The sequence below is a fragment of the Acipenser ruthenus genome, chromosome 7 (assembly GCF_902713425.1).
Source record: "Acipenser ruthenus chromosome 7, fAciRut3.2 maternal haplotype, whole genome shotgun sequence".
NCBI classification, from domain to species: domain Eukaryota; kingdom Metazoa; phylum Chordata; class Actinopteri; order Acipenseriformes; family Acipenseridae; genus Acipenser; species Acipenser ruthenus.
In genome coordinates, this window is record NC_081195.1 from 2,052,670 (window position 1) to 2,067,500 (window position 14,831).

The following is a 14,831-nucleotide window of genomic DNA, read 5'->3' on the forward strand; positions in this document are numbered from 1 at the left end:
ATGAAGGAATTAAGGTGGTTTGTGATGAAATATTGCACCAAGTGTGCGATGGAAGTGCATCAAATCACGAGCTGCGCACTGCATCAGTCAATACCTCGCAGTCCATCCTCACTGCATGAATACACAATCACCCGGGGAAAGGGGGCGATGCATTTCCACTCTGCTCAGACAGGATGACGTCACTCTGCTCAAATGAAATTCTACTCTTATAAAACTCAGGTCTACAATAAACACTTTTACCGAAGAACAGCGAGCTTTAGAATTGGTTCCAATTAGAACTATTCGATCCATTAATATAAATCCTCGTTGTTTTTATTAACCAATTCTACAAGTGTGGCTCTGTGAACGTCTGATGAAGAACACATCCCTCACCCCTAGTAGTGGTTGAAACTAAATATGCTGAATTATTCCACACAAGTTAATAACCGGGGAGGGAAAATGCACTCTCTCATCCAATTTTGTTTGAGCGTGTATTTGATATTTCTGGTCATAGTGGCAAACTATTACTAAAAAAAAAAAAAAAACTAGGTTAAACTTGTTTTACACGACCTGCTCTTACAAACCAACCGATGATTGGCGTGAATGTCACGCTGGGGTCCGAGTAGCGTAGCCGCTGACCACCTTTGTTGACCTTGTATGTTAATTAAAAAATAGGTAGATGCTCTGGGGCTAAAACAGCAATGTGGGATCAGAAGTCATTTAATTGAACCTTTCTTAAAATACAAATAAAAACCAACGCATACAAAATCACAGGTTATGTTCGCTTCATAATTCTAAAACACGCTAGGGGGCGCTAACACACAAGTGCGGGCCTGAAGTTAGGCGTGTCTAAAGGAGTAAACAACAAAGATCTAAAGTGACAAGTGCATAATAAATCAACGAATAAATAGTGATAATATTCATATCGACAACAATAAATCCCACATTACTAAAAACAAGAAAATATACTCCAAACAAATCAAAACCCTCCCTCTGAAACACGTAGTGTGCGTTCACGGAGATCTTTCTGCGCAGATTCTGTGCAGAATCTGACCAATTTGAACGCACCCATTGGCTAAATTGGTCAGATTCTGAACAGAATCTGCGCAGAATGATCTCCGTGAACGCACCCGTAGTCTCGCAAATCAACATAAATCTAGCCCACCCACTTTACGTTCAAAGGCAATACAAAAATTCAACAATGCGGAGACAGCACTGGCTCCAATGCAATAGCTGCAAAAAGGAGCGCAGGAAAAGTAAGGCAGAGTTAACGTTACCACCAGAGGGCAGAAAGAGGGAAGGCAGCAAATCCACAGACCCTGAACACAGGGTCCATTCAGATCAGAGTCCGGCGCTCTGCAGACCCCTGCGCACAGTCTCGCGCTCCACAGCACAGTCCACTTGAAACACATCGCATCGGCTTCAACAAATTAATTCCACAAAATCCAATCCTTTTTCGTACATTAGCAGGCGTGATTTGAGACAGGTGAGGGTAATCGCACCCCTCCGAGATGCGTGCAAGTTATTACACCACTTACTGTTTTATGTTTGAAAAAACACCATCTCATTGCACAAATCATGACAATGACAAACAAAACTCAATTTAAAAATAAAAATTTTAAAATTATGAGCGTTAGGTTTCTGCAGAGGCGGTATGATTTCCAGCTTAATCTATACTAAATATTCTTCAATGCAACTTGGACTAACCACCTATAATCTATAAGAATAGTTGATCATTTCTGGGTTTTTTTATTTCTTTTTTAAATCATGAAATGTACTGTACAGCATAAAATAACTTCTTGTAACAAACAATGCAACTTTGTGTCTGTGGTGCTTTGTGAGGTCCAGAATCCTGTGTCTGCAGTGCTTTGTGAGGTACAGAAGCCTGTGTCTGCGGTGCTTTGTGAGGTACAGAAGCCTGCCTGTGTCTGCGGTGCTTTGTGAGGTCCAGAAGCCTGTGTCTGCGGTGCTCTGTGAGGTCCAGAAGCCTGCCTGTGTCTGCGGTGCTTTGTGAGGTACAGAAGCCTGTGTCTGCGGTGCTCTGTGAGGTCCAGAAGCCTGCCTCTGTCTGCGGTGCTTTGTGAGGTCCAGAAGCCTGTGTCTGCGGTGCTCTGTGAGGTCCAGAAGCCTGCCTCTGTCTGCGGTGCTTTGTGAGGTACAGAAGCCTGTGTCTGCGGTGCTTTGTGAGGTACAGAAGCCTGCCTCTGTCTGCGGTGCTTTGTGAGGTACAGAAGCCTGTGTCTGCGGTGCTCTGTGAGGTCCAGAAGCCTGCCTCTGTCTGCGGTGCTTTGTGAGGTACAGAAGCCTGTGTCTGCGGTGCTTTGTGAGGTACAGAAGCCTGCCTCTGTCTGCGGTGCTTTGTGAGGTACAGAAGCCTGTGTCTGCGGTGCTTTGTGAGGTACAGAAGCCTGTGTCTGCGGTGCTTTGTGAGGTACAGAATCGTGTGTCTGTGGTGCTTTGTGAGGTCCAGAAGTCTGTGTCTGCGGTGCTTTGTGAGGTCCAGAAGTCTGTGTCTGCGGTGCTCTGTGAGGTCCAGAATCCTGCCTGTGTCTGCGGTGCTTTGTGAGGTACAGAATCCTGTGTCTGCAGTGCTTTGTGAGGTACGGAAACCTGTGTCTGTGGTGCTTTATGAGGTACAGAAGGTTGCCTGTGTCTGCGGTGCTTTGTGAGGTCCAGAAGGTTGCCTGTGTCTGCGGTGCTCTGTGAGATCCAGAAGCCTGTGTCTGCGGTGCTTTGTGAGGTACAGAATCGTGTGTCTGTGGTGCTTTATGAGGTACAGAAGCCTGCCTGTGTCTGCGGTGCTTTGTGAGGTACAGAAGTCTGTGTCTGCGGTGCTCTGTGAGGTCCAGAATCCTGCCTGTGTCTGCGGTGCTTTATGAGGTACAGAAGCCTGTGTCTGCGGTGCTTTGTGAGATCCAGAAGCCTGTGTCTGCGGTGCTTTGTGAGGTACAGAATCGTGTGTCTGTGGTGCTTTATGAGGTACAGAAGCCTGCCTGTGTCTGCGGTGCTTTGTGAGGTCCAGAAGGTTGCCTGTGTCTGTGGTGCTTTATGAGGTACAGAAGCCTGCCTGTGTCTGCGGTGCTTTGTGAGATCCAGAAGTCTGTGTCTGCGGTGCTCTGTGAGGTCCAGAAGCCTGCCTGTGTCTGCGGTGCTTTGTGAGGTACAGAAGCCTGTGTCTGCGGTGCTTTGTGAGGTACAGAATCGTGTGTCTGTGGTGCTTTGTGAGGTCCAGAAGGTTGCCTGTGTCTGCAGTGCTTTGTGAGGTCCAGAAGCCTGCCTGTGTCTGCGGTGCTTTGTGAGATCCAGAAGCCTGTGTCTGCAGTGCTTTGTGAGGTACAGAATCCTGTGTCTGTGGTGCTTTATGAGGTACAGAAGCCTGTGTCTGCAGTGCTTTGTGAGGTACAGAATCGTGTGTCTGTGGTGCTTTGTGAGGTCCAGAAGGTTGCCTGTGTCTGCAGTGCTTTGTGAGGTCCAGAAGGTTGCCTGTGTCTGCGGTGCTTTATGAGGTACAGAAGCCTGTGTCTGCGGTGCTTTGTGAGATCCAGAAGCCTGCCTGTGTCTGCGGTGCTTTGTGAGGTCCAGAAGCCTGCCTGTGTCTGCGGTGCTTTGTGAGATCCAGAAGCCTGTGTCTGCAGTGCTTTGTGAGGTACAGAAGTCTGTGTCTGCGGTGCTTTGTGAGGTCCAGAAGGTTGCCTGTGTCTGCGGTGCTTTGTGAGGTACAGAAGTCTGTGTCTGCAGTGCTTTGTGAGGTACAGAATCCTGTGTCTGTGGTGCTTTATGAGGTACAGAAGCCTGCCTGTGTCTGCAGTGCTTTGTGAGGTACAGAATCCTGTGTCTGCGGTGCTTTGTGAGGTACAGAAGCCTGTGTCTGCGGTGCTTTGTGAGGTCCAGAAGCCTGTGTGCGGTGCTTTGTGAGGTCCAGAAGCCTGCCTGTGTCTGCGGTGCTTTGTGAGATCCAGAAGCCTGTGTCTGCAGTGCTTTGTGAGGTACAGAAGTCTGTGTCTGTGGTGCTTTGTGAGGTCCAGAAGGTTGCCTGTGTCTGCGGTGCTTTGTGAGGTACAGAAGTCTGTGTCTGCAGTGCTTTGTGAGGTACAGAATCCTGTGTCTGTGGTGCTTTATGAGGTACAGAAGCCTGCCTGTGTCTGCAGTGCTTTGTGAGGTACAGAATCCTGTGTCTGCGGTGCTCTGTGAGGTCCAGAAGCCTGCCTGTGTCTGCGGTGCTTTGTGAGGTACAGAATCCTGTGTCTGTGGTGCTTTATGAGGTACAGAAGCCTGTGTCTGCGGGGCTTTGTGAGATCAAGAAGCCAGTGTCTGCGGTGCTTTGTGAGGTACAGAAGTCTGTGTCCGCGGTGCTTTGTGAGGTACAGAAGCCTGTGTCTGCGGTGCTTTGTGAGGTACAGAAGCATGTGTCTGCGGTGCTTTGTGAGGTACAGAAGCCTGTGTCTGCGGTGCTTTGTGAGGTCCAGAAGCCTGCCTGTGTCTGCGGTGTTTTGTGAGGTACAGAAGTCTGTGTCTGCTGTGTTTTGTGAGGTACAGAAGTCTGTGTCTGCGGTGCTTTGTGAGATCCAGAAGCCTGCCTGTGTCTGCGGTGCTCTGTGAGGTCCAGAAGCCTGCCTGTGTCTGCGGTGCTCTGTGAGGTCCAGAAGCCTGCCTGTGTCTGCGGTGCTTTGTGAGGTACAGAAGCCTGCCTGTGTCTGCGGTGCTTTGTGAGGTACAGAAGCCTGTGTCTGCAGTGCTTTGTGAGGTACAGAAGCCTGTGTCTGCGGTGCTTTGTGAGACCCAGAAGCCTGTGTCTGCGGTGCTTTGTGAGGTACAGAAGCCTGCCTGTGTCTGCGGTGCTTTGTGAGGTACAGAAGTCTGTGTCTGCGGTGCTTTGTGAGGTACAGAAGTCTGTGTCTGCTGTGTTTTGTGAGGTACAGAAGTCTGTGTCTGCGGTGCTTTGTGAGATCCAGAAGCCTGCCTGTGTCTGCGGTGCTTTGTGAGGTACAGAAGCATGTGTCTGCGGTGTTTTGTGAGGTACAGAAGTCTGTGTCTGCTGTGTTTTGTGAGGTACAGAAGTCTGTGTCTGCGGTGCTTTGTGAGATCCAGAAGCCTGCCTGTGTCTGCGGTGCTTTGCGAGGTCCAGAAGCCTGCCTGTGTCTGCGGTGCTTTGTGAGGTACAAAAGTCTGTGTCTGCGGTGCTTTGTGAGACCCAGAAGCCTGCCTGTGTCTGCGGTGCTTTGTGAGGTCCAGAAGTCTGTGTCTGCGGTGTTTTGTGAGGTACAGAAGTCTGTGTCTGCGGTGCTTTGTGAGACCCAGAAGCCTGCCTGTGTCTGCAGTGCTTTGTGAGGTACAGAAGCCTGCCTGTGTCTGCGGTGCTTTGTGAGGTACAGAAGTCTGTGTCTGCTGTGTTTTGTGAGGTCCAGAAGCCTGCCTGTGTCTGCGGTGCTTTGTGAGGTACAGAAGTCTGTGTCTGCTGTGTTTTGTGAGGTACAGAATCCTGCCTGTGTCTGCGGTGCTTTGTGAGGTACAGAAGCCTGTGTCTGCAGTGCTTTGTGAGGTACAGAAGCCTGTGTCTGCGGTGCTTTGTGAGGTACAGAAGCCTGTGTCTGCGGTGCTTTGTGAGGTACAGAAGCCTGTGTCTGCGGTGCTTTGTGAGGTCCAGAAGCCTGCCTGTGTCTGCGGTGCTTTGTGAGGTACAGAAGTCTGTGTCTGCGGTGCTTTGTGAGGTACAGAAGTCTGTGTCTGCGGTGCTTTGTGAGATCCAGAAGCCTGCCTGTGTCTGCGGTGCTTTGTGAGGTACAGAAGTCTGTGTCTGCGGTGCTTTGTGAGGTCCAGAAGCCTGCCTGTGTCTGCGGTGCTTTGTGAGGTACAGAAGTCTGTGTCTGCGGTGCTTTGTGAGGTACAGAAGTCTGTGTCTGCTGTGTTTTGTGAGGTCCATAAGCCTGCCTGTGTCTGCGGTGCTTTGTGAGGTACAGAAGTATGTGTCTGCTGTGTTTTGTGAGGTACAGAATCCTGCCTGTGTCTGCGGTGCTTTGTGAGGTACAGAAGCCTGTATCTGCAGTGCTTTGTGAGGTACAGAAGCCTGTGTCTGCGGTGCTTTGTGAGGTACAGAAGCCTGTGTCTGCGGTGCTTTGTGAGGTACAGAAGCCTGTGTCTGCAGTGCTTTGTGAGGTCCAGAAGCCTGCCTGTGTCTGCGGTGCTTTGTGAGGTACAGAAGTCTGTGTCTGCGGTGCTTTGTGAGGTACAGAAGTCTGTGTCTGCGGTGCTTTGTGAGATCCAGAAGCCTGCCTGTGTCTGCGGTGCTTTGTGAGGTACAGAAGTCTGTGTCTGCGGTGCTTTGTGAGGTACAGAAGCCTGCCTGTGTCTGCGGTGCTTTGTGAGGTACAGAAGCCTGTGTCTGCGGTGCTTTGTGAGGTCCAGAAGTTGAATATTTGCCATAATCTGCTAATGGGGTAAAGTGACAGTTTAATTATTTATTTTAAAAAGAAAAACATAAAAATGCTAGTCAAAGACTAAGTGCCGGCTCATTTATACTGCAATGAATGCATTGATACAACAACATGACTTTTATAAAATAAAAGACAAGGCAATCTCTTTATATTGAAGTAACACAAACTGAACATTACATTACAGGTATACATTTCCAGAGCTTTTCCACACATCAATATATTGGAGAGAAATCTCAATATATATATATATATATATATATATATATATATATATATATATATATATATATATATATATATATATATATATATATAAAGCATTGTGCAGGCATGGTTAAAATACAAAACAGCAGAAATACAGAATACCTTCAACATTTACACAGACATCACCATTTCCAAAGATCAAGACGTGTTAAAAAAAAAAAAAAAAAAAAAAAACACATAATAAAAAAATAAAATACAAAATAATTAAGTCTGATAACAGCCCAAGTTTGCTAGAAATACTGTCATGATTAAAAGGCACAGTATTACCATTACAAAGTGGATAGTCTGTGCAGAAGCACCTCAGATTTAAGAGACATTTTAAAACACAAGTTTGTATTTTTCAAAAAAAACTCAGGCACTTGTTTTGTAACAACAGGAGCCTGGTAGAGACAGATGATTTTATGGAGCTTTAAATTTTAAATTACCTAAAAACATCACAAGTGTATATCGCCTGCAAAGAAACCAATACAGCGCCCTTTAATGACAGAAGCTTCAGATTGCACCTCGAAAGGTTCACCATGTGCAAATCACTGCAAACTACACACACATTGTAATATTTAAATACAACCAGTCAAAGCTGTTTCTGCAAGTGAACGTATGCATGTTAAAAAAAAAAAAAAAAAAAGAAATTTCAATGAGGCAACAGTTTATGTAACAATCGGCATCCTTTTTGCATTACTGTTACGTAAAGCAAACATTGCTACACAATAGAATCACATTACTGTTCAATCGGGTTTATTACAGTTCTAAATGTATGTACATACCTACAACCAAAACATTAACCTTGTTTTTTTTCATATTTTCTTTTTCAAAAATTACATTAAGTAGTATGGTCGCTTTTCCCTTTCAGATTTAACATATTTAAAACAGAAACTGCATCATTTGACACCTAGTTTTAATGATTTATTTATTTTTATATCCGTGGAAGCAAACCCTCATCTGGAAACATACGATCGTAAACTACCAGTATTTGATCAAATATATTTATTTGTATATACTGTTCCACTGATACACAAGCCATTTGTACATTAAATGCATAAATGTTTTCCTTTTTAAATTCATTCAGACCAGTACTATGACAAAGCTTGAATGTTAAGACAGACACAGACTAAGCAGGGCAGGTTAACCAGCCGCACAATACTTTTGATGGGCCTTGTTCAAGATATTTCAATTTTAAAATAATGTTTTGGCAACTAGGTTCCCCCCCCCCCCCATGAATAAAAATAATAATATAAAAAGAACATGCTTATTATCTATACACCATAGCAAGGCATGAGACTGACAAGACACTAAAAACAGTCTAGACCGAAGACACCCTTAATACATAAGATAATTCTACACCCCTAAAAAAACAGTAAAAATATGAAGCAATGTGTCTCCTCTAATGCTGGATGTGCCACAATACTACAAGTGCCCAAAACAGATTGAACTGTGGATTAAATGACTAGTCAGGGATATCCAATTCAGATTTTTTTTTTTTTTTTTTTTTTAAAGACAACATATAATCCTGTAATATCAAATAATTTTTCCAAATGAAACTCAGTATCACAGGCTGATTTCTCTTACTCTGCTTGTCCCCCTCCCATCTCACTTTAAGTTACAAATTGGAAAATTTAAAACGGGTGTAAAAAGTATTCTGAAGACCAGATGATATTTAGACTTCTTAAGACAGGCAACACGGCATTCTTGATCACTTTATACCTAACGGATCTCAGTTAAAAAGCATTAATGGGATTGAGGCTTAAAAATGTACACCTACCCACCACCACCAAAAAAAATAAAAAAATAAGTTTAACTGGTAAAATAAGCACATATTTCCTTATTGTATTGTCTGAATACAAAATAACAGATCCAAAACAAATATATATATTAGTATCTTAAGTACTGATTTACATTGACTTTTAACCATTATTATTTATTTAATCCAGTGGTAGATTTGTATCTATTACTTGCATCTTTTATTAAAACCAGGCATAGATTGCTTCTGGTTTAAAACCTTGTGCTTAGATTTAAACTTTTCTATATTTTAGGTTTAAACATGCACCTTATTATTCATGAATGTCCAAATAATTTGATCGGTTGGAAACACTGAACCAGTAGTATATGTGAATGTTTGTGTCTGGTACTACCCATCTCTTACAGTATATGTTCAAGTGTTCATAAAGCACCATCGGCTGGTAGAATAAAGCTGCAATGTATTTTCCATGCAAGCAGGGGGTGTTGCTCTCACCTTGTAAAACATAATCTTTAAAAGACAAAGTGCTGTTGAAAATCGACTGAGTCCATACACAAGATAACCCATCTTAATAGTTGGCATCATCATATACACAATATGAAAAATCAAGTAATAATAAAAAATAAAATACCTTTACTGTCCAGTATTAGCTGTGTTAGTTACTGTAGCAAATGTCTCAAATAACCAAACAAACAGTCTGCTTGGTAACGTAAGACAGAGGGGTTCATATACAGTCACATACTGATTTGAGGAAATTAGAAATGAAACTAGCTGATGTCATTTTGGCAATTCAGTTGCAACATTCTGTGTTTTTTTTGTAAGCTTTCAATACCAGTACTTTATAGTAGATATAGTTTCTACTGGCTAATGATATGAACAAATTTATATCCGTTTATAATATGCATGTCACAGCTTTTTTTGAACTTGCATGTTCTTTATTTAATTGTTCAGAAGGCTGTAACTGTTGACCTTAAAACACTTGCTTTGACAGCAAAGGGAAGAAATCCTCACAAAGAAGAGAGTCCCTTATTTTTAGGAACAGCTGAAAGATGCATTGAATATATAAAATGTACTTGAAATACAGACTTAAGTCAAGGACAAATCCATTTTAGAAGATACACGCCCTACATTTTAAACTAAAACGTCCCTTTTAAAGTAACTCGTTACAAGTCCATTGCCATGATTGATATGTTGAAGGCAGATGCCACTGCTATGGAAAACTGCATACAAAGTACAGCAGCATAAAACTAGTATTTAGAAAGCGTGCATAACACACATAAGCTGTCAGATCTGGTAAGGCAGATAGCTATTTATAAAAAGAAAAATCTTTAATACACTCTGCTGATCAAAAACAGTGCAGAAGGGATTATAAATAGATATTTGGGGGGTTAAAAGCAATACCAGACATTAATTCTATAGAGTACAGATTTTCAGGTGAAGTACACTATTGTGCTGTTCTTGGCATTCCATGCTTGCAGAGAACAAAAAGACTGTATTCGACATACAGAAACCCAAATGTGCAGATATCTACAACTTTTTAATTACTTCATGTCACCTCTCTTAAACTGTGCCAGATATGCTCCATTTCATTTTATTCTTAGAACAAAGAAATACAAATAATAAAATAAAAACAAGGGATTCAATCATTAATATGAAATACTAGCAGAACAAGCAGATTACATTGTTTGTATTTTGAATCATTCCCTATTATCTCTGCCACTCCCCCCTCCCCATCCCCAAACTTGATCCTATATTCTGAACATTGCCTAAATAACACGTCATTAATAATGAGACATCAATTCACACCGTATCGCTAAACTGCCTCTCACACACACACAGCTGACTGAGAATTTGTTCAAGGTGCTATGGGTAATAATTCCACATGGAGCAGTTCCACACCGATAGCCTTCTAGGGGAGAATAAAATCAAAAAAAAAAAAATCAAAAAAAATACCAGCCAAAAAAAGGTTTGCACAATGAACAAATCCAATGCAATCAATCAGCTGTAATACTGGATAGCTGATGTTACGATCAAGGCTTTTGAGCTCTCTCCAATGTTAGCATTAAATATGCCAAGTTAGTCACAACTCAATTTCTTAAACTTGGATCCTGCATGTTAACACGTCTTGATTAGAGGAGGCCTTCCAAATAAAATCCCCACAGAGGACGAGCATTTTGAGAGTTTCTTTTCTTCTCAATACCGTTACAGTTTCCCCACCATAAACTGCTGAAATCACACAATTACAGTATATCCATTAAGGAAGTGAGAAAGCAAGGGATAGAGCAATTATTAAAAAAGTCTACCAACACATTTGTTGTTCTTTCTTTTTTTGTACAGTTATGATACACATATTTTTGCATGTATAAATGACAATCTTTCATCTTTTGTTTTTATCACCGCTTGAAAGTCTGTTGGCAATGTTTTGTAAAATGAGAGAAAAACTCCATTCAGCAGTTGCTAAATTTAATATACATCATCCATCAAATCTGGCAAGGCCTAGACAAGCAGTTACATCTATTTTCTTTAACATGATTTAAAAAAAAAAAAAAAAAAATCTAAATGGCTATGATTCCTCTATAGCAGAAACACGTAATGCAGTCTTAGCAAAATTGCAATTTTTTCCTCTCTTCAGATATATACTCATGACAATAATAATGCAATTTCTTTAGTTTGTACAGTGTATGACACATAGGATTGTGTTTCAGACCATGGCACGGTAAGGGCCCTGCATCTTTAAAAACTGAATGATGAAGGAGGGGCCACCAGCGACAATCTGTGGCGGGAGGTGGCTGAGGGGACAGTTTTCAATGCTCATGATTGACAGCTTGCTGCACAGAGCCAGCTCAAAGGGAAGGCTGTGGAGATTGGGGTTATCATTCAAATAGAGCTCCTCGAGATTCTCCAGTGTACCTGTTTTCAAATAAAGAAAGACATTATTACAGTTCAGAATCATGATCTCCAGCCGGTACTGATGTGATCAATAACACGCAAGAAGCACAGCGAAAGCAGTGTGTGTGTGTGTTTAAATGTAATATACCAGCAACAACATCACAAACACTAAAAACCATGAAGTCTCTCAGTGGATGTTCACTATATATAAATTAATTTAGACGTTTTCAAATTTGTTTGCCTGGTCAAGCTGCTTTATGTTAGTTTTGGACAGTGTTTACATGGACTATGTACCGTTGGTCTGAACCTAGTGTAAAAATCGTATTAGAGGTCGCACTGTCGTAAAAGTCGTTCCACCCTTTGAGACTTCAATTTTAGGAAAACCCCTTTTTTGTGTTTAAAATTATTTTTATTTTTTTTACAATTTATTTTTTTCCTACATGCTTAACACCGATAAATATATAAAAAGATACACAGGTTTAGTTTCGAAATAACCCTTGTTTGCAACATTTTATTCCATTAATTATTTTACAGTTTTGTTTTTCGTTTTTAGTTAAACTGCTAGAAACTATTTGTTTTTCAAAATATAAAAAGTAATAATTATTAACAGAGCATAAAATCAAGTTATACATTGCACATCACATCTGTATTAAACTACGGGTATTTTATTTTAGCTTTTCAAGTACCCAAACAAGTTCAAGAACATATCTTCTTTGCTTTACTGAACATTTCTTTCCAAAACCATACTTAGAGTTCCCACTGCATTTTACAACCATACTTAGAGTTCCCACTGCTTTTACAAATTCGTTGTATTAAATCAATTTTTTTTTTTTCGTCGTCACCAATTTTTTAGCACGGTTTTCTCCCCAAATTTTAGTATGCCCAATTATATGTATCCTTGGCTCCCCACTTGCATTCAATTTCCAGCTGTATAAATACATTCATTTTGTTTTGTTAATCAGAACCATAACCAAACACATACTTTACAAGTGCACCACTGCATTGCACTGACATGTAGAACAAGTTACAGTATGTATTAAAGTCATTCAAAGTACTCCATTCAAACAAAATGTTTTCTACATCGGGCCATAAACACTTTCCTCCTATCAGCTAGTTTTTCTTTGTCCATTTTAAGTTTGTCTTTGTTTCGTCTCCAGTCACGTACTGTTTTTTCAGCATTGTGATTAACATGTATTTCGGCAAATTCAACAACGCGCAATTTCAAACCTGTTGAGTAGCATTTTCTTTTTTTTCTTCCTGTCCTACTTTATCCAGTCTCAAAGTCACCTGCATTATTATAGCATTGCAAAACTTTTAATTAGAACAGTGGTTTTGTGTTTCTACCTAGCAACATGACCGGAATGCCGTAGATCCTGAACAAATAAATCGGGTTGTTGACAGTTAGTCTGTGCGAGACCTAACCGTGGCTGTAGTAATCCCGTTGCGGCACTGGTACAGTAGTTTAATACTAGACACGCCGGCACATACATCGCACCAGTGTATTAGTCGCTCCCCCCTTTTAAGGGCCCCGCAAAAATGCCTAGAAAATCAACTTATTCAACGTTTTTTACAGTACCAATATATAGAAGGAATCACAAATTAAATATAAAACAGAAGCCTTACCAATCTCCTCGGGGAGGTGTCGTATAATGAAATATAAAACAGAAGCCTTACCGATCTCCTCGGGGAGGTGTCGTATAATGAAATATAAAACAGAAGCCTTACCGATCTCCTCGGGGAGGTGTCGTATAATGAAATATAAAACAGAAGCCTTACCGATCTCCTCGGGGAGGTGTCGTATAATGAAATATAAAACAGAAGCCTTACCGATCTCCTCGGGGAGGTGTCGTATAATGAAATATAAAACAGAAGCCTTACCGATCTCCTCGGGGAGGTGTCGTATAATGAAATATAAAACAGAAGCCTTACCGATCTCCTCGGGGAGGTGTCGTATAATGAAATATAAAACAGAAGCCTTACCGATCTCCTCGGGGAGGTGTCGTATAATGAAATATAAAACAGAAGCCTTACCGATCTCCTCGGGGAGGTGTCGTATAATGAAATATAAAACAGAAGCCTTACCGATCTCCTCGGGGAGGTGTCGTACAATGAAATATAAAACAGAAGCCTTACCGATCTCCTCGGGGAGGTGTCGTACAATGAAATATAAAACAGAAGCCTTACCGATCTCCTCGGGGAGGTGTCGTACAATGAAATATAAAACAGAAGCCTTACCGATCTCCTCGGGGAGGTGTCGTATAATGAAATATAAAACAGAAGCCTTACCGATCTCCTCGGGGAGGTGTCGTATAATGAAATATAAAACAGAAGCCTTACCGATCTCCTCGGGGAGGTGTCGTATAATGAAATATAAAACAGAAGCCTTACCGATCTCCTCGGGGAGGTGTCGTATAATGAAATATAAAACAGAAGCCTTACCGATCTCCTCGGGGAGGTGTCGTATAATGAAATATAAAACAGAAGCCTTACCGATCTCCTCGGGGAGGTGTCGTATAATGAAATATAAAACAGAAGCCTTACCGATCTCCTCGGGGAGGTGTCGTATAATGAAATATAAAACAGAAGCCTTACCGATCTCCTCGGGGAGGTGTCGTATAATGAAATATAAAACAGAAGCCTTACCGATCTCCTCGGGGAGGTGTCGTATAATGAAATATAAAACAGAAGCCTTACCGATCTCCTCGGGGAGGTGTCGTATAATGAAATATAAAACAGAAGCCTTACCGATCTCCTCGGGGAGGTGTCGTATAATGAAATATAAAACAGAAGCCTTACCGATCTCCTCGGGGAGGTGTCGTATAATGAAATATAAAACAGAAGCCTTACCGATCTCCTCGGGGAGGTGTCGTATAATGAAATATAAAACAGAAGCCTTACCGATCTCCTCGGGGAGGTGTCGTATAATGAAATATAAAACAGAAGCCTTACCGATCTCCTCGGGGAGGTGTCGTATAATGAAATATAAAACAGAAGCCTTACCGATCTCCTCGGGGAGGTGTCGTATAATGAAATATAAAACAGAAGCCTTACCGATCTCCTCGGGGAGGTGTCGTACAATGAAATATAAAACAGAAGCCTTACCGATCTCCTCGGGGAGGTGTCGTATAATGAAATATAAAACAGAAGCCTTACCGATCTCCTCGGGGAGGTGTCGTATAATGAAATATAAAACAGAAGCCTTACCGATCTCCTCGGGGAGGTGTCGTATAATGAAATATAAAACAGAAGCCTTACCGATCTCCTCGGGGAGGTGTCGTATAATGAAATATAAAACAGAAGCCTTACCGATCTCCTCGGGGAGGTGTCGTATAATGAAATATAAAACAGAAGCCTTACCGATCTCCTCGGGGAGGTGTCGTATAATGAAATATAAAACAGAAGCCTTACCGATCTCCTCGGGGAGGTGTCGTATAATGAAATATAAAACAGAAGCCTTACCGATCTCCTCGGGGAGGTGTCGTATAATGAAATATAAAACAGAAGCCTTACCGATCTCCTCGGGGAGGTGTCGT

General features: G+C 41.9%; 1 protein-coding gene across 3 annotated transcripts in view; it reads right to left on the bottom strand.

The window, feature by feature from the left end:
• Positions 1-6,419: 6,419 nt before the first annotated feature.
• The window catches only part of LOC117415654 (leucine-rich repeat protein SHOC-2), a 32,115-nt gene continuing 23,703 nt past the window's right edge, over positions 6,420-14,831 (bottom strand). For all 3 annotated transcript variants that reach the window (XM_059026110.1, XM_059026111.1, XM_059026112.1), the window contains one exon: positions 6,420-11,319. In XM_059026110.1, coding sequence (XP_058882093.1) covers positions 11,111-11,319 — 209 coding nt within the window. In that variant the 3' untranslated portion in view covers positions 6,420-11,110. The remainder of the gene's footprint in view (positions 11,320-14,831) is intronic.